We start from the raw sequence: 25,978 nt of genomic DNA, 5'->3' as shown, positions 1-25,978 counted from the left end.
CCGTGGAATGATTCTCCTGAAACAGCCATTTGGCGTACTTTTGCCAGTGTTTCATCATCATTCTGAGCCTTCTTGAGATCTTGCGGGGAATACATCTTGTGTGTATTTCTGTCATCATGACTAGTTCCCGGCACAGGTTTCTCATTCCGTTTTTTTTTTCTCTTCTCTTGCTTCCGTGTACTGACCGCCGCGTTGGTCTCACCTTGATACCAACTCGGGTCACGTACTGGAAACAAAGGGGTCTTCCTCTTGTTCTGGCCTACACCATACCATTTACCTATGAGGACAGGATAAATGGGATCATCGAGTATGACCACTTCGGTTTTGGCATCAAAATACGGACAGTCAATGTGGGCCACAGCCGTGGGACACAATTTCCGTGTTTTCTTCTCTGCGAGCGTAGTTTCTTTTTTCTTTGCCAAGTACCTTTCTTCAGGTATAAGGTCGGCACTGACCATAATACCTGAGCACCCGGAATCGCGTAATGCTTTTACGATTCGGCCGTCTAATTTGATGAACACTTCCTCTTTGAAATCCTTCTTTTCGCACGACTTGCACAGCTTGTCAAGATGTACGGGGATTTCTTGTTCATCAAATTCATTTCGAACATGAACTGCGTGAGCGCCTTCTCCCTTATTGGGACAAAATCGTGACGTGTGTCCTTTGCCTCTGCAAAAAAAACAACAGCCTGTGGCTTTCAGTCTTTGCTTTTCATCATCGCTCACGTATTTATGTTCTTTCTGTGACGCTTTCTCTTTCGCGTCACTTCTGACGACATTCGAACTTTTTGTGTTCGAAAACGCGCTGCCGCTAGAATGGTTTTGGTGAGATTGCCGTGGCCTGATGTTCGAACGTGATTGTTCGTACTCCGTGGCAATTTCGCCCATTTCTTTCGCAGACTTCGGTTTCCGATCAAGTACGTGCAACATCACTTCGGCAGGGAAGGTGTTCTCTAATTGTTCTCTGAGAACTAGATCCTTCAGATCTGCCACATGTTCATCGCACTTGGCTAACTCGATCCATTTATCGAGGATGCGCTCAAGTTTGGTGACATGTTCTTTGTACGTGTCAGATGGGTTTCGCTTCAGCTGACGGAATTTCTTCCGATATTGATCTGCTGTCAGTTGAAATCCATCATACAACGCATTCTTCAAAGTGTTGTAGTTGCGCGCGTCTTCGAAACTGAGTTTTGCATAAATGGTTCTCGCCTTTCCTTTCAGGAAATACACCATTCTCGTAGCTTTGCGTTCGTCGTCGAGATGACAGTCGGTTGCATAATGTTCAAATTGTGCAAACCAACTCTCGATGTCGTCTTTGTCATCAAGAAAAGGGATTTTTGGGATAAAGTCGTCATCCCCACGACGCCTCGACGCGTTATTGTTGGCGTTGTCTCGGCGTGCTTCCGTTTGTATCCTCAACTGTTCTAGCTGAAACGCGCGATCGGCTTCTCGTTCACGTGCGCGTTCGAGAACTTCACGTTCACGTTCACGTTCCTCTCGTGCGCGTTCTTCACGTTCACGTTCGCGTTCACGTTCCTCTCGTGCGCGTTCTTCACGTTCACGTTCGCGTTCGTGAGCTTCTCGTTCCTCTCGTGCGCGTTCTTCAGCTACAAACTCACGCAAGTCTTTGCCTTCGAGTCCTAACTCTCGTCCTATCGCCAAAAGTTCGCGAGTCCACTCTAATCCGGATTTTTCAGGGTGGATCGGACCTGCACGTTCATTACTCGCAGCGGATACATAAGTCGTTACACGCGCGCCTAACGTCTGAGAATCATTATCGCTCGATTCTCCTTGGGTGTTGACATATGTGTCACCACCTTCAACATCTGAAACTACGGCCTCGGCCGTATTCTGGTTCTGCGGGTCAGCGTTCATTTTTGCTATATGCGCCCTAGTACTCGGGTGTTTGGATGTTTGCATATCCTTTACGTTAACTCACACACAGATATTCACTGAATCAAACTGCAAATACGTGATGCTCGGTTGAAAAACCGATTTGACTAAACTGCTTTTCACACACTATTTACTAGAGAGAGAAAACTCCCCCACTATAGAATGAAGTGTTACTTTAGTGAAGCTCACTTTGCTACTTGAATTCATGAACGTTCAACGTTACCTCAGTAAACGTTACGTGTCCCAATGACACGATTTCTCTGAACCATTCTAATATCCTTTTACAACCACGGATACCTAACACTAGAATTTATGGTTCTTCTGGTATATGCCAAACAATATACCGTTCTATCGAGTGAACTTCATTTTAATATCTCATCGGCGCTCCATCAACGTGGACCTTTCGCCTATATTAATATCAACTCGATTCTATCGCACAGTAAGTCGAAATAAGATTCTTCAATTATCTACTGCTGTATAGACAATAATCTAATTTTCCTAACCCTTACTCTTGGCGTTGTGAAGTGTGACTGTCTGCAGAATCAACTTCACTTCCACGGTCCTTCTGGACGAAGATGAGTGCTATCCCTCGTATATAACCCAATTCGCCCACCAACCTCCCACGGCGACCAACAATATTATAATTTTGTCGACTAAGGGACACAGGATGGCCTGACAGGGTGTTAGTCCACTGTCTTCTGTTATAGCCTTTTGTTTAGCACAGCCAAATAGGGGGAACTAAACTACTATAACATTAGTGCTTTACGTGAATTATTATAGTGACGTCAAAGCCTTGCGTCACTCTTCATTTGGATTATTCCCGTGTGCTGAAGCACACACGTCAGACTCTGTTATCGTTAAATGATGAACTAACTATAAACATGAATAAATACAAAAGTTGATTTATACGATGATGAACATGAACGGACGAACACACAAACGAAAAACGAATAGGGAATTTGTTTGAAGAAAATTTGTTTGGGGAAGCCAAATTGAAATTACGAGTTACAAAATCCCGGACGAAGCCCCCATATGTCACAGGTCAGTTTTCGTCAGCCTGTTTCTTTCTGCGTGCGCCTTCCAAAGGAAGTTTATGGAAGGAAAACACGCCGCCTTTTCGTATTAGCTAAAGAAACAGGTACTGCCTGGACTTTACTTTCCTTCACTCTTTCCCATGCTCTCGAAGTAGCGGAGAAAGGTCAACATTGGTTTACATAATTTAATACATGGATAGTGTTAATAAAATTCTTGCAATGCAGCACACATTAATCAGGTTAGTCTATATTTTTGCTAAATATCAGTATTGTACTAAATGTATTACACACTGTTCAAGCTAGGTCATGTTACTTGCATCTCAGCACACTCTGATCACATGTCTATTGCTGCTGGATTTCAATTCTGTCACGGTAATCTAACGTGACTCCGCTGCTGCAAACGTTCTTCATAATCTTCCCTTGGAGGACATCAAAACAAAAGGAATACACATAATGTTTATGAAGTTTTGACTTAGCTCGATGTCATTGAAAAGGTACTCGAGATGACGTGCAGCACTTGACTAGTCTTGAAGACCGCGCTCCTGGTTTGAGTCATCACTCTTCTTCTCAAGACACCATCATCAAGTTAATAGCAGAAGTAGTCTGGTTACATCTCTCTCCACAATTTCGGCAACATGAGGAAGAGGAAGATGAATGAATCAATTGGACCGTGGGTTCCTTCAAAGACAGGGAAACGGCTTTTCCTCCAAGCGTTCTTCGCTCCATGGACTTGCGGAAAACGACCCTCTCGTGAAACGATTTTAGTTTACGTCAGTACACTTGGATACGTCATATGAATACGTCACTTGGCTACGTCGTGTAATGCGCGAGTAGTCTCGGTTGCCTATTCTATTCTTGACAGGTTCGCGCTTCAGAATATCGATTCATGACAGTAGCAAACAACTTTTTAAATTTAAGTGCATTAGGTTTTTTCCAATAGTAAGGTAACTCAGCTCTTTCTTCATGAAGAAATTGATCCGTTCCAGCTAAAAACTTTGCCTACATGGATGACTTATAATTAATAGAATTTTTCATTTATTCACAGGGTAATTTGGTCCTTGAACATAGGAAGCAGTGACCCTTCCATGCGCATTTTATAATAATATAATAACCAGAACAACTACACTAAAGATAAAAAGCCTCAGACAGAAGATTGAATTTGCCTGTCCCAAAAATGTTCTTCTTAAATTACCCATTCTAATTTTCATAAATCATCAAGTAATTTCTTTAAAAAAATATATAAACGAATTAAAAAATAAGCAGTACTGTTTCCATCCATGCACTACTATTAGTACCACCCATAAAGAGGCTACAAATAAAACTAGACACAATAACAGTACTAAATACTCCCCATGCAACCTCCCTAAAAGAAAACTATAAAGGTGAACTAATTCTTGTGAATGTGAAAATCTAACTGTGAAGCTATGATGACGTTAAAGACAACTAGGACATTACCAAGAATTACTCTTCCTTTTTGACCATCTTTGCCTGCAATGAACGTCAACGCCATCAAGAACAGTTTAGCCTGAGATCTGAAAACCATCTGCTCCTCTCCAACTTCTGCCATAAACTTTTATACCATCCCAACAAATATGGCATATTAGCTTCATTGCTTATCCACTTACACCATAAACTCTTTCATTCTCGAATATATGCCATGCCGATCTTTGTAAAAGTAAAAGTGAACTTTTCACATGATATGCAGTTAAACGAAATTGATTTGGATGGTGCTCATGTATATTAATTAATAGAATGATACTTGTATCACAAGGTGACGAAGTACTGTCCCTCTTTGTAACAGCAGTTTCTCTGCAGAGTTGTCTGCCAGCTTTGAGCACTCATCTATTTATAGCTGAAATGTTCAATTGCTTCCAGTGAGACACCAATCGATTTTAGAGAGCTGTTTGTGATTAGGTCTAACTGATGACTTGATCCTGGTATGCTTTTATCACCTTGGAATCACACCACAGATTTGTATGCCCCGCCGGGCTTTTAAATTAGCCCATACTCACTCACCCGTTGACTAGCTTTGCCTTTTCAAGTGTTCAGTACGCTTGGTTACAAATGTCATTTGTACTCTTCTTGCCCAAAGTATGTAATTAAGCTTAATTCACCCGAAGACATTACATGTATGAGCTAGTATTGTCAAGGCTGCACAAAAAAAGGCTCAGATACATCAGTAGACAGTTGCACGGTTCAGAGGCACAAACAGAACATTAAAGTGTACACTTACCAATGGGGAGAGTGGCATAGTACGATGAATCTCCTGCAACAGCTGCTCTTCTGGATGACTGCACAACATACAAACACAACACATTTAACATTTTAGAAAAGCCAAAATTCCACTGACACAGTCTACACTGCAAACGGTAACATTTTCAAATATCTGAGCTCTGTCATGGGAATATTTCTTATTCATTAGAACTTAATTTTCATTACTTTGTTTTGACGTGAAACCTAAGTCTGACAGAAACATAACCTGTGAAAAGAATGCTCAAGTCCTGCATGCGCACACATTGGAGACACGTGCACATGTACACTAGCTAGTGTGACAAATACACATGCCCCCATGCACGTGCCACGCTAGCAAATAATCTTCTGCAAAGACATTTTTGGCTTGATGAAATACATTACCATTATAACTTTCTGCAATCAATTATCTCACAGAAATTATTCCAATTTCACAAAATTCTTAATACACCGTGACTCGACATACTTCACAAGTATTTTTCAGATTCTAAACTTTTGATACAAATAAGCCATCGATCATAGGGTCCGATAGAGAGTACTGTGATCGCAGTTTTCATCGAGCAAGAATTTATCTGTACCTGCCTAAGCTTATATTCCCATGTCTTAATTTGAAATTAAAACCAATTGATCAAATTAACAGTTTTTAAAGACACAAAATCACAGCAATTCATAAGTAAATTAAATGCAAATGCAAGCAATAACAGTAAGGCAAGGTAAAAAGATGACATATTTATGTGAAAACAACCAGGATTGATTAAAGGGTGAATCAAAACCACATTTGAGCCAGGGGCGGATCTGGGTTTTGAAAGGGGGGGGGGTGCAAAGTTCTTTTTTTTTTTTTTTTGTATCTTATCAGCGAAGGCGCGAAGCGCCGAACCGATGGCGCGAAGCGCCGAGCATGCTAGGGGGGTCCGGGGGCATGCCCCCCCGAATTTTTTTTTTAACAAGAAGAGCAAACGCTCGATCGAGTCACTTTCGCAGTTCTGAATATTATATGAGGCATCAGATGGACAGGAAGAAATTGCTATTCACAACACAATGAGTCACGTTCACATAAAATTTGAGCCCGGTCACTTTTATAGTTTCCGAGAAAAGCCCAACGTTAAGTTGTGTGTTGCCGAACAGAAAAGGCTAGTTATCTCCCTTGTTTTTCTGATAACGTTCGTAAAAGGCTACAGATGTAAATACTTTGATGTAAAGAATAATCCTACAAAGTTTCAATCACATCCGATGAACTTTGTCAAAGATATAAAATGTCTAATTTTTCCTTTGACGCTGACCTGTGACCTTGAAAAAGGTCAAAGGTCAACGAAACCATCGTTAAAGTGTAGAGGTCATTGGAGGTCACGACTAAACAAAATATGAGCCCGATCGCTTTGATAGTTTCCGAGAAAAGTCCAACGTTAAGGTGGTGTCTACGGACGGCCGGCCGGACAGACTAACACTGACCGATTACATAGAGTCACTTTTTCTCAAGTGACTCAAAAAGGAAGCAAAATTGTGCAATCTGGTGCAATCTGAGCGTGTAAAGTGCTATTTTCAGGTGATACATTTTTCTTCTTTTTTTTTTTTTTTTTTTTTTTTTTTTGTCCCGCTGGGGGGGGTGCAATTGCACCCATTGCACCCCCCCCCCAGATCCGCCCCTGTGAGCTGTTATTGTTAAATGTATGTCTCATATATATTCTATTTTATTGCAGCCAAGGTATTCTGATCAGGTGAATTATTTCAAGGTACCTTCCTTCTTGATCCGATCATTCAGTTCAGACACTGTCAAAGCTTTAACACCGACTGACTCATTTTTGTACAGCCCGGTTGGAATTTTTTTAATGAATTAATTTTGTAACTGACACCAGTGTCAATTTGCTAAATTAATTCATCACAAAATTCCCACTCTGCACAGGAAGATTAGCTCCAACCGATCAATACCATGGCATACATGATGGTTTACACAGGAAGGAATCGGCCTACCCTTCAAAATCGTCAGCTAAAATATGCACAGCAAAGCTGGAGCCATTTCAGTTCTTCCTATCCTTGTTCCAATTATAAATCTCAGGGTATCCATCAATTCTGTTCCAAATCAAAGCTGGGCACTTGTCGCTTTCACTTTTTGCCAAATGACAGCTGCAGGGTTTTACGACCAACTGGGACAGTGGAATTGCTATTAACAGTAGCAAATCATGTTTACAGTGAGTTTTGCAACAGCAACTGCAGACTTAAATCTAAGATCTGCCGGTCAACAATCACTTGGTGCCCAGCCCTGCAAAATGCCTTACTGCAACAAGAATCATGTACGTTCTAACTAAAAACATGCAAGTCTTCACAACTCACAGCAAACCTAGGAGTGTTATTAGCAGAGACACGATTGACCCAGGGTGAAGAGGAAGGGTCATACACAGAGGGCAATGGTCGCTGTGATAGCATGGTGTACTGTCAAAGGATTAGTGCAAAGGTGAACACAAAGTAAAAATCAAACTAGTGGTAATTTTAGTGCTGTAAAAAAAACATACTAATTTTAAAGCTAATGGAACATCAAACAACATTTAATCAATCAATTTTATTCACAAAATCAACACAATAATTTGAAACTGGAGAACTCCTACTCATAACAACAACAAAAGGTACAATATCAGTCAAGAGTAATACAGTTATATCCATAATTATCATACAATATCAGTCTTTCTTTCTTTCTTTATTTGGTGTTTAACGTCGTTTTCAACCACGAAGGGTTATAGCGCGACGGGGAAAGGGGGAAGATGGGATAGAGCCACTTAATGTCAATTGTTTCTTGTTCACAAAAGCACTAATCAAAAATTTGCTCCAGGGGCTTGCAACGTAGTACAATATATTACCTTACTGGGAGAATGCAAGTTTCCAGTACAAAGGACTTAACATTTCTTACATACTGCTTGACTAAAATCTTTACAAAAATTGACTATATTCTATACCAGAAACACTTAACAAGGGTAAAAGGAGAAACAGAATCCGTTAGTCGCCTCTTACGACATGCTGGGGAGCATCGGGTAAATTCTTTCTCGTCCCAACCAATATGGGACTCCCCCTAGCCCGCGGGGGGTAATATCAGTCTCAAGATCTCAGTTTTGACACACAATTTTTAAGGAACAGGAAAACAACGAAGTCACACCAAAATACTTGATGCACTCTAGCATAATATAACTGAGATTTATGAAGCTGGGAAAAGAAAATGCCACATGCATGAAATGTGAGGTAAATGAGGATAATATAATGCACATTAACAACAATTTAGGAGCTACATAAAACAACAATCTATGCATGCTGTGGTGACTAGTCTACTAAAAAGCCTCAACGACTATTACTCAGAATTTGAGTCTGACATGACAATTACAAAAAGCTTTCAAGTTTTAATAAATAAAAATAAAAAAACCTACTTAAAAGATGTGACGTAACCATTTCACCTAGAACATTATACACAGTGCAACAGCCAAACGGATCTTTGTGCTGAAATTCAGAAGTGCAGAAGGAGGATCACGCATCATCAGTAAAACTCTTTCAAGCTCATTGGTACATCACCTAAGATCTGGCTTTAATTTAAACTGACGCATTAATAATTCATCTTGCATCACCAAGGATATAGCAACATGTCTTAAGTGATGAACAAGTAAATTGCTAGCTGGCTTTACAATTAATTCTCATGTCCAACTATTCTGTTGTGATGTACATGTACTAGGCAACATATTGCAAACAATTAAAAGTGCACATATATTGATATGCATCAAAATCCATGAAAATAAAACTGCCAAAACTTAAAGCATTAAAGCACACTCCTATAATAAACAGATTAAATCTTTTTAAACAACAACAGCTAGGACATAAATTGCAAGATTATTAACTTAAACATAAAATGAAATACTGTTAAAGTTTTCTTCTAGAACAAATTTCTCCTCATTTTTAAGTCTCCAAAAACGCCAACCTGATAACTTAAAATTTTCAGAACCTGAAGTATAACCAAGGGTCCAATCAGCTAGACAAAAATCCAACTAATAGCTCAGCTTCTATCATGCAGACTCAGCCATAACATACAAAGCGAAAAGTAGAAACACATATAATGCACACATGCAAGAAAATATAACACATTTTTATTTACAGTTCAGCAGTTATAATCCTGAAGAGGGTAAACTGGTCAGTTTGGCTAATTGATTAAACCACTCAACAGTACATATTTATTTAAAATGTGTATACAGTTAACAGGCCAGAAAGATTTCACGTGTATACATGATAATATATTTGTACATGAAAATACATAAAAAGATTTCAATTTCTGAAAATCTAGTTGAGCAGAAGAAATCATCATGCTATCCATTTGCTATCCAAGCAATGCTCAGTTCAAAATCAAATTAAGCAGTTTAGTCGTAACTCCCTTAATGAAACTTAGAACATGTTTCAAGAAAAGCCAGTCTCAATGAAAACAATAATATGTACTTGAAAAAAAACCCACTGTACATAGTTACAACATCGAGCCAAACAACACCTAATACAGACGGTCTAAGAATATTACACAAATGTTTCAGATTTGATATACAATGCTTACTGATAAAATCTCACACATGTGGACATGCAATTATCACTTGAGTACCTCTTTCTCTCTTGCAGGCAATATATAAGCGTCATCCTTCGGCATGCAGCATGCGCAAAAAGCAACTGGCTTTAAAAATTGATTTCTATTTCACATAAAGAATATCTAACAGCTAAAATGTATGCTGAACAATGCATAGCTCAGCTTTTAGTCTGACTTATTCTCTTTTTTTTTTTTAAGATAAGAATTTGCCCAGTTTCATCATCCTTTTCTTTCCTATGTCTACAGTTAATAAAATACAAACATGAAGATTAGCTGTAATCTTCTTTGTCAACCTCACAAATGATTGTATGAACAATCGAATATGACATTTAATTTATAATTTTATTACTTGTAGTCTTGACCAATAAAATAAGTGCAGGGGGAAAATGCTGCATAAGGGAATATCTTTGAACTGCATGCACAGCTAGTTTGTCCGTGTCAATTTTAGAACGAAGATAAAAAATCCGTGAACTAAGACACTGTCCAAGTTGAAACTGCATGCAAAGAAGCATCAGTGTTTGGATGCTGAGACTGTGAGACCATTTTCATGACAGAAAAAAACAACCAAATATCAACAACACTTACGTATGCAGGCACTAGCTTACATCAAAGTCACGTACTCACTACTTCCAGTGCAATTGTACGTATATATTCACATACATTAACATCATCTTTCACATATCTGCTTGGATCTAATTAAAATAAGTTTCTTTCTTCCCACAAACTTTTAAACTTTTAAATACAAAAAAAGGCTGTTTGTGTTCAAGACTGACAGTGCAAAGTCAAAATTCCACAACAGTGGTTGGAGCTGCTGTTGCTTGCAATACTGCTGAAGAATATGAGCTCGATCACTCATTGCACCTTCATGAAATGACCGTCTTGCAGTTTTTGTTTGTCACTGAAAGAACATGCATTCAACAAATTCATGCAAAAACAATCCGCAAGAACTTATTATACTCCTTATTAACAGGAATTCAGCTGCCTGAAAGCTGAAACCCTTTTCTGATATTGCACCTAATTTGTACCAGTGACAATCTGCCTTAAAATAATGGCAAGCATAGTAATAATAACCTGGACATGCGGTGTGGCGATAACTATTGACATATGCCCACCATACGCTATGAAGATCTTGCGATAGATGAAAGCAAGAAATTTTGCTTCTATGCATGCATACATTTCCAGCAAACTTGCCTATAAATACAGTCAGAATGAGAATACCACCAGGTCAAGAATCTGATCAACAAGTTTTAAATTTTAGGTCTGAATTCATTGAAAAAGCTGTTTTTAATTAAAACTTCCGCAAGTTAAAGACATATTACAAACTCATCTTAATCTTCAGCATACAGCATTATAAGACTGTTTCACTTTCATATGAGACTTATAGTTGATTAAATCACAAACATGATCTCCTGCAGATCATGGTTTTCATAACAGACATGTACAGAATAAAATGAGTCTGTACAGGGAAAATAGAGTTAATATTGCAACACGAGAAACCAGAGCACAAACAGTGAAAATACTTTGCTTTCACTTTTGACTTAACTCACTGAAACTTGCAAAAGATGAATAATTCCGCACTTGTCAAAACACACTTTCAGATGAGTCCACAACTGAGTCCTCAGATTCAAAATGTTATCTAAGTTATGATCACAGTGAAAAGATCACAGATTTAGATTTTCAACACTCTTATGATGTTTGATTCAGTCAGCAAGCAAAACATTGAAATCAAATGTGACATTTAACTTGAACCAAACACGACAAAGTTTACCTTCTGATTTTGATTATGGTCCTGCATCCGTGACATCTTAAAAAAGTAAAAGAGCACGATCGACTTGTGTATCAAAATACAAGCTATACATTTCTGTCTTTTCAATATACTCAAATTAATGTGTGTGCATTTATCTGGACCAATACAAGGTTACAGCAGGGACAAAGTCTTTTTTAAGTCTGCTTCTTCTTCTTGTCAATTAAGCCTGATATTATTAAGTCATAACTAACTTGTTATTGATAATAAAAACAGCTTAAAGTTTGAAAGTACACACATTCCAACAGGGCAAACTTTATGCATATTTCTGTTCCTAACTTCACAAATTGTATGTACATGCGTGTGTGTGCGTTTATGTGAGCATTCAGGCATGTCTGTATGGCACAGTATGCATGCGCGTGCGTACGTGCGTGCATATGACTGAGTGTGCTTGAATGGAAAATTTCTAAGTAAATTTTCATTTCATTAATATACTTACCCGAATCACATAAAGCATTTGACTACGTCTGAGATGCTAGGTACTGAAAAAACGCTACCCATCAAAAAACAAACAAAGGGAAGCGACCCCTACCAAAAAGCTTGAATAGCTATGGTAACAGCCAGGTTCCCTGGGAGTTACCTCCCATATAGCTACTTCCTCTCTGTCACCACGTGACCGCTCATACGGCTTCAGAAAGACTAAAAACCACAAGCGGGGAAGGAGGGAGGGAATTCACTATGTGATTCGGGTAAGTATATTAATGAAATGAAAATTTACTTCGAAATTTTCCATTAAATTACATATTCTTACTCCGAATCACATAAAGCAGATAACATCAACATGGCGGTGGGCAAGAAATAAACTCAAACTCACCATCACGTTCTGGTCAGAACCTGACCAGCTGCTACAAGTGCAGGCAGAGCACGAGAGCCGTCCTGGCGGAGGGCAGAAATGTCCCGAAGATAATAATTCAGGAATATATCTTCAGAGCGCCAGTACGCAGTAGACAAAACATCATCGAGGCGCATGGAGCGTAGGACTGCGAGCGATGATGCCCATGCCCTCGTTTCATGGGCTCTGGGGGAGTCCAGGGGAAAGGCAGGCAGCGCCCCCCCCCTGTTTGTGCTACTCCAAACGTAAGCTTGCCTTATCAGAGAAGTCACCCACCGGGCCAACGTAACCTTTGAGACATCTCTCTCCCGAGTAGTAAGAAGGGAGAGAAACAATAACTTCTGAGACTTGGAACGCAAGGGCTGAGTGCGCTCCAAGTACAAACGGAGAGCCCGAACAGGACAGTTGGCCAAATCAGGGTCGTCCGGAGCCAACGCGTTGGTCAGTGCCTTGACTCTAACCAACGGAGAGGCCTGCCCCGGAGTCTGATTTTTGGCCAAAAAATCGGGACGGAAATGCAAAGAGACAGAGCCGTCCGACTCGAAAGAAATATCCTCTGGCAGACCCGACAGTGCGTGGACCTCGCTACCCCGCCGGGCCGTCGCCAACAGAAGAAGAAACAGCGTCTTCCGAGTAAGATTATGCAGACTAGCCTCCCGCAGCGGTTCGAACTCCGAAGACCGCAAGAATGCTAAGACCAGAAACAGGTCCCACTTGGGGGACGGGCACCTGGACCTGGCCTGCTTGAGAGCAGCACCCTTGATTACTGCTGCAATCACCCCCCCGACGTTAATAGATCTACCGATCTGCTTAAGCGTCGCAGAGATAGCTGAGCGCCGGACCCTCAAGGAGGAAACAGACGCACCCTGCGAAAAAAGAAAAGAGAGGTGGTTGGCCACCTGCATAGAGCGAGGCGCCACCGAACTCACCCCCTTCTCCAAGCACCAGGAGGCCCAGGACCTCCAGTGTGAGGCGTAAACAGACGCCGTGGACGCCCTGTGCGAGCGGTCCACCAGATCCAGCGTCAAGGATGACGCTCCCGAGCGCCTCAGTGAGTCCCGAACAACCTCCACACGTGAAGCTTCAGAAGACTGGGCTCCTCGTGTGGAATGCCTGTTCGGGGCTGCACGAGTTCCCCTCGCATAAGAGCGAGAGGAATGGGAGGCCCGTGGGCGAGCCGGAGCAGGTCCGGGAACCAGACCTGCGACGGCCACAGAGGGGCGACCAGCAGAAGAAGAGTCGGCCCCTCCAGCTCCGCCTTTCGAATTACTCGGCTGAGTAATGGGAAAGGCGGAAAGGCGTACGCCTCCAGGCCCGTCCAGGGAATGTCCAGAGCGTTCACTCGCCAAGCCTGAGGATCCGGGAATGGCGAGACAAACACCGGAAGCCTCTTCGAGAACCTTGTGGCAAAGAGGTCCACGAGAGGCTTTTGGACCTGAGCCCAAAGGCGCAGCAGTGCCCCGTGAGTGATGGTCCACTCTGACTGAAGCACTCTGCCGGAGCGACTGAGCTCGTCCGCCAGAGTGTTCAGCCTCCCTGGAAGGTACCTGGCTGAGATCGTGATGTGGTGAAGAGCACACCACTTCAGGATCTCGCAGGTCCTGTCCGAGAGAGACGGGGACCGCGAGCCTCCCTGCTTGTTGATATAGGCGGCCACAGTCGTGTTGTCTGTAAGGCCAAAAAAAAAAATAGGTGTGGTTACGGTAACATAGCCAAAAAAAATAGGGTAGGTAGGTAGGCAATCACTTTTTTTTTTTTTTAACTTTTTTATCTAATATGTACAAATTAAACCTACTTGACAGGGAAATAAGTGTGCGACACGGGCGCTTTCGCTTTCATTGCGTTTTTTGCACTCGTTTTTTGTTGTTGTTTTTTTTTGTTTTTTTTGACAAATGTAATAAAAAGTTATAGGATCGGCCCCTAAAAATAGGGTAGGTCGGGTTACCGTAACCACACCTATTTTTTTTTTAGGCCTAAACAGAGGCACATGCTTGGCCTGCAGTGAGGGCAGAAACTCGACTAGAGCTAGAGCTACTGCTTCCAGCTCTAGCAAGTTGATATGCCACTGGCTCTGTTCCTCCGACCACAGACCTGACACCGTGTGTAGGTCCGTGTGTGCCCCCCATCCCCGCAGAGAAGCATCTGTAAACAGATCCAAGTCCGGGGGAGGTAGGGCGATCGGAACTCCCTTGCTGATCCATTCCGTGTCCAGCCACGGAAGGGTCGCGGACTGGAACCATCCCTGGAGAGGGACGAGGGCGTTCCAGTCCACCTGAGGGGAGTCCACAAACGGCTTCAGCGCTGCCTGAAAAGGCCGTTTGTGGACCCTGCCCAGAAGAACCAACAGAGCCATGGACTCCATCTGCCCCAAGATGGAGGCGAGAGACCGGAGGGGCGCCTGCAGGAGAGGCAAAGTGGAGCGGATCTGAGCCTGGAGTTTGTCCACCCGTCGCTGGGAGGGTTGGACAGTCCAGGCAACCGTGTCGAACGACATCCCGAGGTAGGTGAACGTTTGAGACGGGATCAGCTCCGACTTTGACCGGTTGATCGAGAAACCCAACAGGTGAGCCTCTCGAAGAACCGATTGGGTATGCTGCGAGCAGCCTATCTGGGATTGATTCAGCACGAGCCAATCGTCCAGATAGACCCGCAGACGAACCCCCTGCGACCTCGCCAGAGCGCAAAACTGTCTCACCACCATGGTAAAGATCCAGGGTGCGAGAGACAGCCCGAAAGGGAGCGCACGGAACTGGAAGACCTGATCTCCCCACCGGAAACGAAGCCATTTCCGGTCGGCCGGATGCATGAGAATGTGGAAATATGCATCCGTCAGGTCTATGGAGGTCGCCCAATCTCCTGGGCGCAGAGAGTCCCTGACCGTGGCCGGCGTCTCCATCTTGAACTTGATCTCTCTCAAAAAAGTGTTGAGGAGAGATAAGTCCAAGACGGGGCGCCACGCCCCTGAAGCTTTGGGGACGGCGAAAAGACGGCCGTAAAACCCCAGTGAGCTTTGGTCCAGGACCCTCTCGACCGCGCCCTTCTGCACCAGGGAGACAATCTCCGCCTGAAGGACGGATCTTGCTTCCTGCGAGGAGGGGGGTCTGAAGAGCGGCGGATGTCGGGAAAGAGGTGCCTTCTCTTCCCGCCATAAGAGACGGAAGCCCGATCTCACAACTCCCACTATCCATTGGCTGTCTACTGATACCATCCTATGGGAAAGTGCCCGGGAGGGGCCTCCCGCCATCACCAGAGTGGAGGGCGGGAGGGTGGTGAGACCGGGAGCGCTTCAATGGGGGTGAGGCTTGCTACTCGAGCCGCCTCGTCCCCTTCCCGACGCCATCCGTTTCTTGCCGCCTCTAGAGCTCTGCTGTGCAGGTCTCTTCTGAGCAGGTTTGGGATGAGAGGCCGGCTGAGCCTTCCCCTGCTGGGAAGGCTTAGCTTGCTTCATGCCCTGTAGAGTCATGTCCAGGAATTGAGAATCCTTGTTGGACTGAATCTCCTGTTGCCGAGCGACAAGCGCCATTTGGCTGAACAAGGAGCCCTCCACAACCGGAGACACTCTGAGAGTGTCTCTGGTAACCTGCTCTGCAAACTGAGAGTTGGCAAGAAACAACTCCCTCCTCGCCAAGACTGCGTGTGCGTACTGTAAAGAGGACAGACGAGTCTGTTCCTCGTTTACCTTAGCCAACGCTGTGAGGAGGGAGGAGACGTCGTCCGCGTTCTGCTCTTCGCTGAGCGTAAACGGGACTAAGTCGTCCGTCAAAGACCTAGAGAGAGCCCGAATCAGCGTGTCGGAAATTGAAGCCAATTCCAACAGCTGACGTCCGACTTCCTCCAGGGAGAGGAGAGAACTTTCTTTCACCGGAATCACTGAGTCGCCCTTGATTGGCTTGGCCAGAAGAGCTGTCAAGTCCGGCGTCACCGGCAAGACGGAACGCGGAAGTGCGTAAGACGCAACGAGGTTCCGGCTATGCCGAGGAAGCGCAAGCTTCCGCTGAGGCAATGGCACGAAAGTAGAAGTCTGTGCCATCGTCGCCAGCCAAGGCTGAGATTGCTCCGGAACTGTGCCGAAAGGCACCAGAAAAGGAACAGGGTCCGAAGGCACACCACCTGTCCGCCTAGGGGCCGACGCCCAGACTTGCGACAGGTGGTAGGCTATGGCCGGCGACTCCGCGAAGCGGAAGGAAGGATTAGCCTCCTTAGCAGGCAGGAAATCCGACATCGCCGAAGGTACCCCCGAAGTGGGAGACACCGCCGCAGCCGTGCCCTCCGGGAAATAACGTGACGTCACCTCAGCTGCTGTGTCCAGGATGACACGCAGCCTTGACGACATTCCCGAAGGAGGCTCTTCACTAGCCACTGATTGCACATCAGAGTGGTCACAGGAAGTGCCATGACCGTAGTCATCCAGAACGCCGGCGGCAGGATACCCGAGATGACCGGAAACCGGAAACCCGTAATCCTGGAAGTGATCCCGACTTGAACCCTGACTAAAGTGCATAGGGTAAGACGGAAACCCATCCGAAGCCGCCGGATGTACGTGGGAGGCAGTCGCGGACCCGTCCGGGGGAAGTGACAGCCTGCCTGGTTGAAGCGCCGGAAGCGCAAAAACCTCACGCCGTTGATCCCTCTCCTGCAGCCACGCGGACGTGCTAGGATGAGGGACAGCGTGTCCGGCCGAAGCCGGAAGTGCAGACGTCGAAACCGCCGGGGGCGGAAACGACGAATGCGAGAACTGCGGCTGAGAGCCGTAAAGCCCGGAGGCCAGTTCTCGGTCAAACCCGTCACTGCGGCACTGGGTGCGGGCTAGTGAGGGCAGACACCGAAGCTGAGCGACAGATTCACCATACGGAGTACTGTTGCCAGTAGAGAGCAGGGAGTGACCCTGAGCCAATGAACCGCTTCCCGAGAGGGAATGTCCGAACGCCTCACGAGGGCTGCCAGACCGGTTCGACTTACTTGAGACGCCTGTGGTAGAGGCGGAAGCAGCCTGAGCATGCAGACCGGAAGCTGAGGTAACCACCACGGAAGCGAGGGAACGCACCCCCCCCCATCTCCGCAGGAAGGAAAGCGCTAGCGGAAGGAGACGCTCGTTGCATTTCAGTCTGAACCATGGAACGTATCTCTGGGAGTAACGAACTCAAAAAGGAGGCAATGATAGCCCCCTGCTCCGGAGCCGCAGAAGGCGGCGGCGGAGTAACGGCAGAAGTACTAGGACGAGTACTAGGACCAGGCGGTGAAATGGGCACCGTCAAAATGGTATTGCGTGCTTCATCCGACACGACCACCAAAGGCTTGGTGCTAGAAGATTTAGGTTTTACTTTGCCCTTCAAATCGGATTTACCCTTACGTTTGTCTGAATCAGCCATGCTGACGAACAACGAAAACGTAAACAAGCAAAAAATTATACAAGGAAAGTTACTGGAATGAACGTAAACACGAACAGCAAGCAGTAACTAACAACGCATAAACGAACCAAACTTGCAACGAAACAGTGAACAAGCACAGGTTAAACGCCACAGACAGCGAGTCAGCCAAGCTGACAGAAGCAAAATGGCACAACGCACGTGTTACTGACACACAGAGTCCAAGGGACAAAATATCAGCAACAGCAGGCGAAAACGAACAAAAACCACAGTGAAAACAGAACGGGCTCACCAAACGAAGCCCTGACAGGAGAACGATGGGTTACGTGGCCGGCAAGTGAACAACTCCACCAAAGGCAGCCACAGAAAGCGCACAAAATTTCCAACACAACCTCTCTGCAAGACGCTGAAGTCAGTATGAGCGGTCACGTGGTGACAGAGAGGAAGTAGCTATATGGGAGGTAACTCCCAGGGAACCTGGCTGTTACCATAGCTATTCAAGCTTTTTGGTAGGGGTCGCTTCCCTTTGTTTGTTTTTTGATGGGTAGCGTTTTTTCAGTACCTAGCATCTCAGACGTAGTCAAATGCTTTATGTGATTCGGAGTAAGAATATGTAATTTAATTCCACTTTTAAAGCCAAATCACGTTCTAACCAACAATTAATAACTTATATATTTGCCCAGAATAGTGTTTTATCTGGACAATTTTCAATGGTTTCTAGAAGTCTTAATTTGCAGAGGTTGTGTCAAACATTTGGATTCATTTATTAGTACATGCACGTACAATACAAAACTTAAAATTTAAAGAAATAAATAAATCAGTTATGCAGTGACAAAAAAAGATGAACTCAAATAATTAGTGGAAGATGCAAGGAAACGCACACATTTTTGCTCAGTTCAACACTTAAATTCAATGTATGTGGAAGAAACAACAAAATCTACAAAAACTATTGAACAAGAAACTGTGCTCAGCTGTTATTCTTTACCATGACTGCAAAAATAACTTCTTCTTCTTCTTCTTCAGCGTTCGACGATGGCTGACAAAAATAACAAATCCTGACAGTTCTGCATATGGGTGATCGTGACTCACCAACTCTTTTTTTTTTATTACCAGGTTTGTATGGGAAAGCAGAAGAAGAAGCAGAAGAAGAAGAATTACCATGCTATCTCTTCATCATAGAAAATTATGCAATGTGGTTATGATATCTCTGAAAATAAATGAGCCTACATGTAATTTAAGTGCTTTTTTCCACAACCAAAGATAACAATTGTTGGGATGATAGTTAGTTTTCTCTGATTTTACACAAGACAAACAATAGGGAAACATCCACCAGGTATTGTTAATTGCAACCAGTATTTTATCAAGGATGAAGCAGGTATGAGGGTTGAACACTCAGGGATCAAGTTCACGTCACTCTTTATTTACCAGATTGTCATACTGCTCGTCGTTGGGCCCTCTACCTCTGCGAGGGGTTAGCCAGTCTGGGTCTTCTAAGACGCCCTGAGACAGCCGCTCGTTTCGGAAGCGAGTTTTCCTACCGTGCAACAACATTCAAGTGACTGTCACAGCGAGACAATGTTGAGAGAGTGAACATGCACAAAAATGTGTTAAAAAAAACCCAGTTTCAATGCAAAACTGTAAATAATCAGAAATAGAAACTTCAAATGTCAAACAAACAAATAAATAAATTTAAAAAAATTTAAAAACATAATAAATAAAAACATCAAAATTAAAAGTTTGCCAGAATATAACAGAGAATGCCAAAGAAATTCATCTAACACCGAAACTGAGAATGGTTCAAGAACCAGAGTTGCAGAGACAACACGCTGCGATATTTACCAGGTCTTGCATTATATCTGGAGCAGGCCCCATGTAGCTAGAGGCACTCTCAGGTCGCCTAGCAGTCAAGTACCAAACAATAAACTCAACAACAATGAAACTAAGGTCCCCCTTAATATTTTCCCTCTTAAACAATGATCAAAATTACACTGGGTGAAAAATGCAAACAACTTTTACTGACCTTGTTAATTGTCATTAAAAATTCTTCATAATTTAGTGCTGTTTTTGTGATCAGTTTACCCATTTTAAATTGAATTAGTCAATATTTTTCTTTTTTTAACAGGACCACAAGGCATCAAAGTCAGTACATGTACAGTTATGCCTACTAGGACAGGACACACTATGATCCCAAAAATGACCATAACTTGCAGGTGTCCTCTAAAAGTAGAGGAAGCCTTAAGTTAACGTAACAGACAGAGGCCCGACACATGAAGAGGTCCCTTATTTGGGATTTCTTTACTTTATTTGGTGTTTAACGTCGTTTTCAACCACAAAGGTTATATCGCGACGGGGAAAGGGGGGAGATGGGATAGAGCCACTTGTCAATAATGTTTCTTGTTCACAAAAGCACTAATCAAAAATTTGCTCCAGGGGCTTGCAACGTAGTACAATATATGACCTTACTGGGAGAATGCAAGTTTCCAGTACAAAGGACTTAACATTTCTTACATACTGCTTGACTAAAATCTTTAAAAAAATTGACTATATTCTATACAAGAAACACTTAACAACGGTAAAAGGAGAAACAGAATCCGTTAGTCGCCTCTTACAACATGCTGGGGAGCATCGGGTAAATTCTTCCCCCTAACCCGCGGGGGGTTTATTTGGGATTGGTCTCCTCACATCAGAGGAGCCTTACATTACAGGTACCACTGTACCTAAAGAAAATTAACTTCAATTATTATTTACTTTCATATTCTAACCCTAAACCCCTTACACAACACAGTAACAGCACATTATCACTTACTTTTTCTCCAACTCTTTATCAAGCTCTTCCAATTTCCTCTCAGACTGTCAGCAGAAGGAGACAGAAAACAGAGGTAGTGAAGCTAAACTGATACAGTCAGGGAGTCTTGAAATGGATGCCAATTATATATGCAGACACTTACAATGAAGAGAGAATTAAGTCTTGAAGCAGGAGTTTTGAAATGGACAGGTTTCATTTTGACCTTGATTGTTTTCTCTCTTAAACATAATCATCTCTGATGTACAATCTCAGAACAGTTACTGATGTACTCCTCTCATTTATACTGAACATTTAAACTGCTTTGTACCTTTGGCAGACATTTTTTTGCACAAGCACAACATATCATTCTTGCACATAATAATATGCCAACTCCTCACTCACTACCTCACACACAAACAGGTAACTTGCAATCACAACAAATAGCTTATAATGAAAAACAAAAACAACAAAAACATAAACAGCAATCTCCATCAGAGAAAATTGTATCCTGACCAATTCAACACATTTTCTCAAAATCATAATTAATGTATCAACATGTTCTGCGACACTTCCCACAGCAAAGCAAGAAATGAAATTTGATTAAATGGCTTACTGCCATTCATTTACACTCTGTCCTGGAACAGGCAGCAAGTAGTCAAATGCTTGAAGAATGTAATATTGCATCTCATCACACACAAAAGACGACATCTGACAAAAACTCTGGAACCTGTAATTGTAAATTAAATTCCTTTTCACATCAACGAAAAGATTTAAACATACCCCACACGTACTATATCCCCAAGCAAAGTTTATTTACTAAATCCTGCAGACTGTATAATACCACTATGAAGAATTCTAAAGAGACGTCTTCAGAAATGTTCTATCTAAAAGAGTATTCTGTATTAATTCTACCATCTGCATAATACTACTGGATGTAATAATATGAAACCTGAGTAATGTACATCAACACTAAATGTATGACAAAACTAGAATAGGTCCACTGCACTACTCACCTCTAGTGGGTAGTCATATCCAGGATCATTCCTTTTTCTAAAGAAGAAAACAATCATGTTAAATTAGTCACATTATATGCACAGCATTAATTTGTTTGTCTGATTTTTTCCATTTTAATTTTGCAGGAAAACCTATGTGACATCTCCCTCTCTCTCTCATGCAAGTGACACACACACACACACACACACACACACACACACACACACACCGCAACTCTCTTTATCCGTCACTCAGACACAGACACACACACAGTGACACACACACACATACCTGTACTGTTGCTCCTCCCGTCGTTTCTGCTCTAGCATGTCCTCATAGGTTGGCGTGCCCCATCCTTTGCGCGGCCCGCCTAACACTATTGCACCATCGTCTCCTCTGGCCTGGAAATAAAATAAAATAAGTGGTCCGTCTTTACAAGTTTATTTTTGTGCAGTCTCTCCAAAAAATGAGACAGCCTCATGAGAAAGCGAAAAACTCTATGCTCAATCAAGAGAAAGAAAACAAAAGACAGTATTGCTCAGGCAGAAACGAACTGTACAAATAATCTATGACTAGTTTCTGATTATTAAAAACGTAAATACATCACACAAAAACACAGCAGAACCCTAATAAAAGCTGGTCTTGGCTTAAAATTGGAAATGCATGTATAAAATCATTCACAGCTTTTCACAGGTTGTATCTAAAGCCATTCATGTGCACCAACTAGGCAGAATGTTTTTATTAACAACAAAATGATGCAGATGTAACCAACATAAAATTATGACAATCTTGCTCACAGATTCAAATAAACTGACGTTAATTTCTGTTTCAATCATTTCTGTATGCTTTTTTTTCTATTTTTTTCCTTCCACACTCTACTGTTTTTCCCTTGAGTGACAACAGTCGTGTCATTCAAATAAAATATACATGCACAGATAATGCAAAAACGACAAACATCATCATTTCCAAAAAGCTGCAGTAATCTCTTCAAAACAAATTGGTTATTACAATCACCTTTCTTATCATTAAACACAGTTCTCAAAGAGTTACTTCAGATAAATGCTGACACAACAGTCGCTTAAATTTTCACTTGTGCCTAATGCTATGCAATGTGTCGAAATACACAATTTGTCATTCAAGCTCATCAGAACAGATACTGGTCAAAAACCACGCACAGATAAAACCTATACATTATCATACCATCGCTGATGACACCAAACAGTGGACAAACAATCGGTAACTATTGCCCTAGCCTAGTTCCATCCCTACTCATGTTAAAATGCGGTATTAGACAGCCAATGCTGACGCAAACATCGCCATTGTTTCTCCGTTTGCAGATTCCCTGTGGAACCAGACTGCCAATCAATATCCTATTGTGGCAGCAGGCTATTTTCTGATGCATAGACGCACTGGAATTGCCACATTAAAGGTACCTTCCCTTTTCTGTAGGCAATTATGTGTACCACAACTAATCATTCTTCCATTTGGACATGTACCAAAATTCAACAGTCTGATTACTTTCTGCCCAGAGACAGAGTGGAGATCTGTTGCTGATTCAAATGTGTGCACACTTAAGTCAGTCTGCAAAGTTAATTCAGCAACTACAAAACTTAATATCACTACTCTGTGCAGGAAACAACCAGGCTGTTCATTTTTGGTATGTGTCCATGAGGATGGATGCTCTTTATTCCCATGTAAAATCCTAAGCAGATCAGAAGTAATATAATAATTTGTACATCAGATCCCTTTCTGAATAGAAGCTAGGAAGTTATCTTTAAGTGGGACATTGCATCCATGGCGCACATACACAAACACAGATCGATCGGATTCAATGGAACCTTTTCATTCACACCATTTTCGTCTGCTGTTGGTTGCTGAATAATGTATTTCTACTTGCACGTGTACACATATTAACAGGTAATTACTCATGCAAGAAAACAGTCTAGTACAACAACAAAAAGAATGACGTCTTAATTAACACAGCCAAGATGGGACCTTATTGTCACACAGCCAAGATCAGGATGTCTGATAATTCTCAAAAAGTGAGGAAGAAAAAAATATCAGCCATAACAATGACAGATGTAAAACCTAAAACTCTCACCAACAAATAGAAACAAACATCAACAAGCTGCAATATATTGAGATCAGTTTGCCACTGCTGCCCTAGCTACCACAACAGTACTGTAGCTAACTTACTGTAGCTGACTTGAAAAAATGAAGAGGTAAGCTAAAGCATTCATGCACGTCACTTTACCTAAAAATAATTATTTCCTACAATTTGTTTCACACTACTGTATGTGCCTCAAGAAAATGTGTTGGCTGAGAGAAACTTCAGAATGCCTGGCCTTCTGAACAAAGCTCAACAGAATGCAGTCAACTTTTACAGGCTCGTAACAAGAAGGTAAATGTGATCATTTGATGCGGATTTTGTTTGTAAATGAAATAATTAAAGATGCTTGTTATCTGTTCAGAACAAATCAATGAAAACCCACTTTTTCAAATTGGCAACTGAGATGATATCGGACATGTGACACCAGAATAAATACTTTTTGCATTAAAAAGCTTTAACCTTACTTTCTTACAATTGTTCCTCAATAGTATGACAGGAAAGATACAAGCAAACAAATATGCCATTCTGAAGTAAAATTTGTATTGTGTGTCAGAAGACTTGCAGAATGCACAGAAACATCCTTAATAATATGTGCTTAAATCATATAAAACACACTAAGACAGGCATATTAAATTCAGACTCAAAGTCAAATCAAACAAACACAGATTAAGATGAAAGAAAGTTAGCTCTCAAAGACAGTCCTGTGAAAATCGTCACACCCATTGACTACTGTGGTGATCCAGTGGGCAGATTGTTTATCTTAATTCACACCAAGCATTAAGAATCAGGTCCAAACAATGGTATATAGCCATAGCCAGTTCAAAGTGCAGGTTCGTGAATCAGGTTATTTCAGTCAGATCCACAGGATGAAACATTTCAATTAAGTGAACAGCTACAGTGAGTTTCAAAGCAAATTGTTTTACTGTAATGAACAATTCAAGACCCAAAGAGTTATTTCTTGGTTAATTTTTACCTGATTTATCACAGACAACTTTCTGTGAAGACAAAGAAAGAATTTATAAAAGGTTGATTTTTATGTAACTTTTTCCTTGACTCTAATTCCCATTTTTTAATAAACATCACAACCATGACATACATGCAACCACACCCACCCATGCCCCCATAATGCTCCCCCCCTCCACACACACACACACTAATTATCAAAGGAACTTTCAATAACATTCCCAAAGGAACTTTCAATAACATTCCCTTCAGTATTGCATACAGATTTCAGTGACATAGACAAATGTCTTCAAAAAACGTGCATTCTTCTAAAACCTTGCCAATTGTGAACATGAGAGCAGCCAGTAATGTTTCCTAAGGATTTAATGTGATTTCATCCACTGCACCATGTCCATGTTATTTTTTCTAAAAAGATGGATATTTTATGTCTTATGTGTTAAGGCCCAAAAAAAAAAAAAAAGGTCTGTTTACGGTAACATAGGGTGAAAAAATAGGGTCGGTAGGTCGGCTTTTTTTTTTTTTTTTTTTTCCCCCCCCCCTTTTTTTTTCTTTCTCTCCGCTCTCTATGATGTTTTACAGTTCATTTCTTCTCATCAATCCCTGTTTTTGCCCAACATAACTATAAACAGTACTTTGAGCTTACCTCCCTTCTGTCGTCTGCTGTTTGAGCGCAAACAGCTCTATTTTGAATGCGTTTTTTTCTTTTTTTTCAGACAATCCAAAAAAAAGATTAGGGTCGGGTCTAAAAACTAGGGTCGGTCGGGTTACCGTAAACAGACCTATTTTTTTTTTTTTTGCCTAATGATACTCACAGCTGGCAGTCTTTTGGAGGCTAAGTACTGATTGTACTCCAGATTTCGCTGTTTCTCTTTTTGTCGGGCCTGTGTTTGAAACACACAACACACACAGCAAGCCATAAGTATCAGAAAATGGTGTGATGTGCCATTGAGATTGAGTTGGTTACAAAATGAAAAGGGTTAAATGTTTGAAATCACCCATTAATTCAACATCTGACAAAACCGAACCTAACGGAGCCTGTAAAATTACGATTATCAATCAATCAATCAATCAATATGAGGCTTATATCGCGCGTATTCCGTGGGTACAGTTCTAAGCGCAGGGATTTTTTTATTCTTTTTAATTTTTATTTTTTTATGCAATTTATATCGAGCACATATTCAAGGCGCAGGGATTTATTTATGCCGTGTGAGATGGAATTTTTTTTACACAATACATCACGCATTCACATCAGCCAGCAGATCGCAGCCATTTCGGCGCATATCCTACTTATCACGGCCTATTATTCTAAGTCACACGGGTATTTTGGTGGACATTTTTATCTATGATACAATTTT

The 25,978-nt window shown here is 42.1% G+C and overlaps 1 protein-coding gene across 1 annotated transcript in view; it reads right to left on the bottom strand.

Moving 5' to 3' along the window:
- LOC138967097 (uncharacterized) overlaps nt 1–25,978 on the bottom strand; it is a 128,278-nt gene that overhangs the window by 54,419 nt on the left and 47,881 nt on the right. The window contains exons 22-30 of the mRNA XM_070339577.1: nt 25,436–25,504; nt 21,842–21,951; nt 21,571–21,607; nt 20,579–20,622; nt 19,198–19,306; nt 11,539–11,574; nt 7,505–7,603; nt 5,160–5,217; nt 4,382–4,414 (exon numbers count right to left, since the gene is read on the bottom strand). Coding sequence (XP_070195678.1) covers nt 4,382–4,414; nt 5,160–5,217; nt 7,505–7,603; nt 11,539–11,574; nt 19,198–19,306; nt 20,579–20,622; nt 21,571–21,607; nt 21,842–21,951; nt 25,436–25,504 — 595 coding nt within the window. The remainder of the gene's footprint in view (nt 1–4,381; nt 4,415–5,159; nt 5,218–7,504; nt 7,604–11,538; nt 11,575–19,197; nt 19,307–20,578; nt 20,623–21,570; nt 21,608–21,841; nt 21,952–25,435; nt 25,505–25,978) is intronic.

The sequence above is a fragment of the Littorina saxatilis genome, linkage group LG5 (assembly GCF_037325665.1).
Source record: "Littorina saxatilis isolate snail1 linkage group LG5, US_GU_Lsax_2.0, whole genome shotgun sequence".
NCBI classification, from domain to species: domain Eukaryota; kingdom Metazoa; phylum Mollusca; class Gastropoda; order Littorinimorpha; family Littorinidae; genus Littorina; species Littorina saxatilis.
Note: the sequence above shows the minus strand (reverse complement) of the source record. Positions and strands in the feature narration are given on the sequence as shown.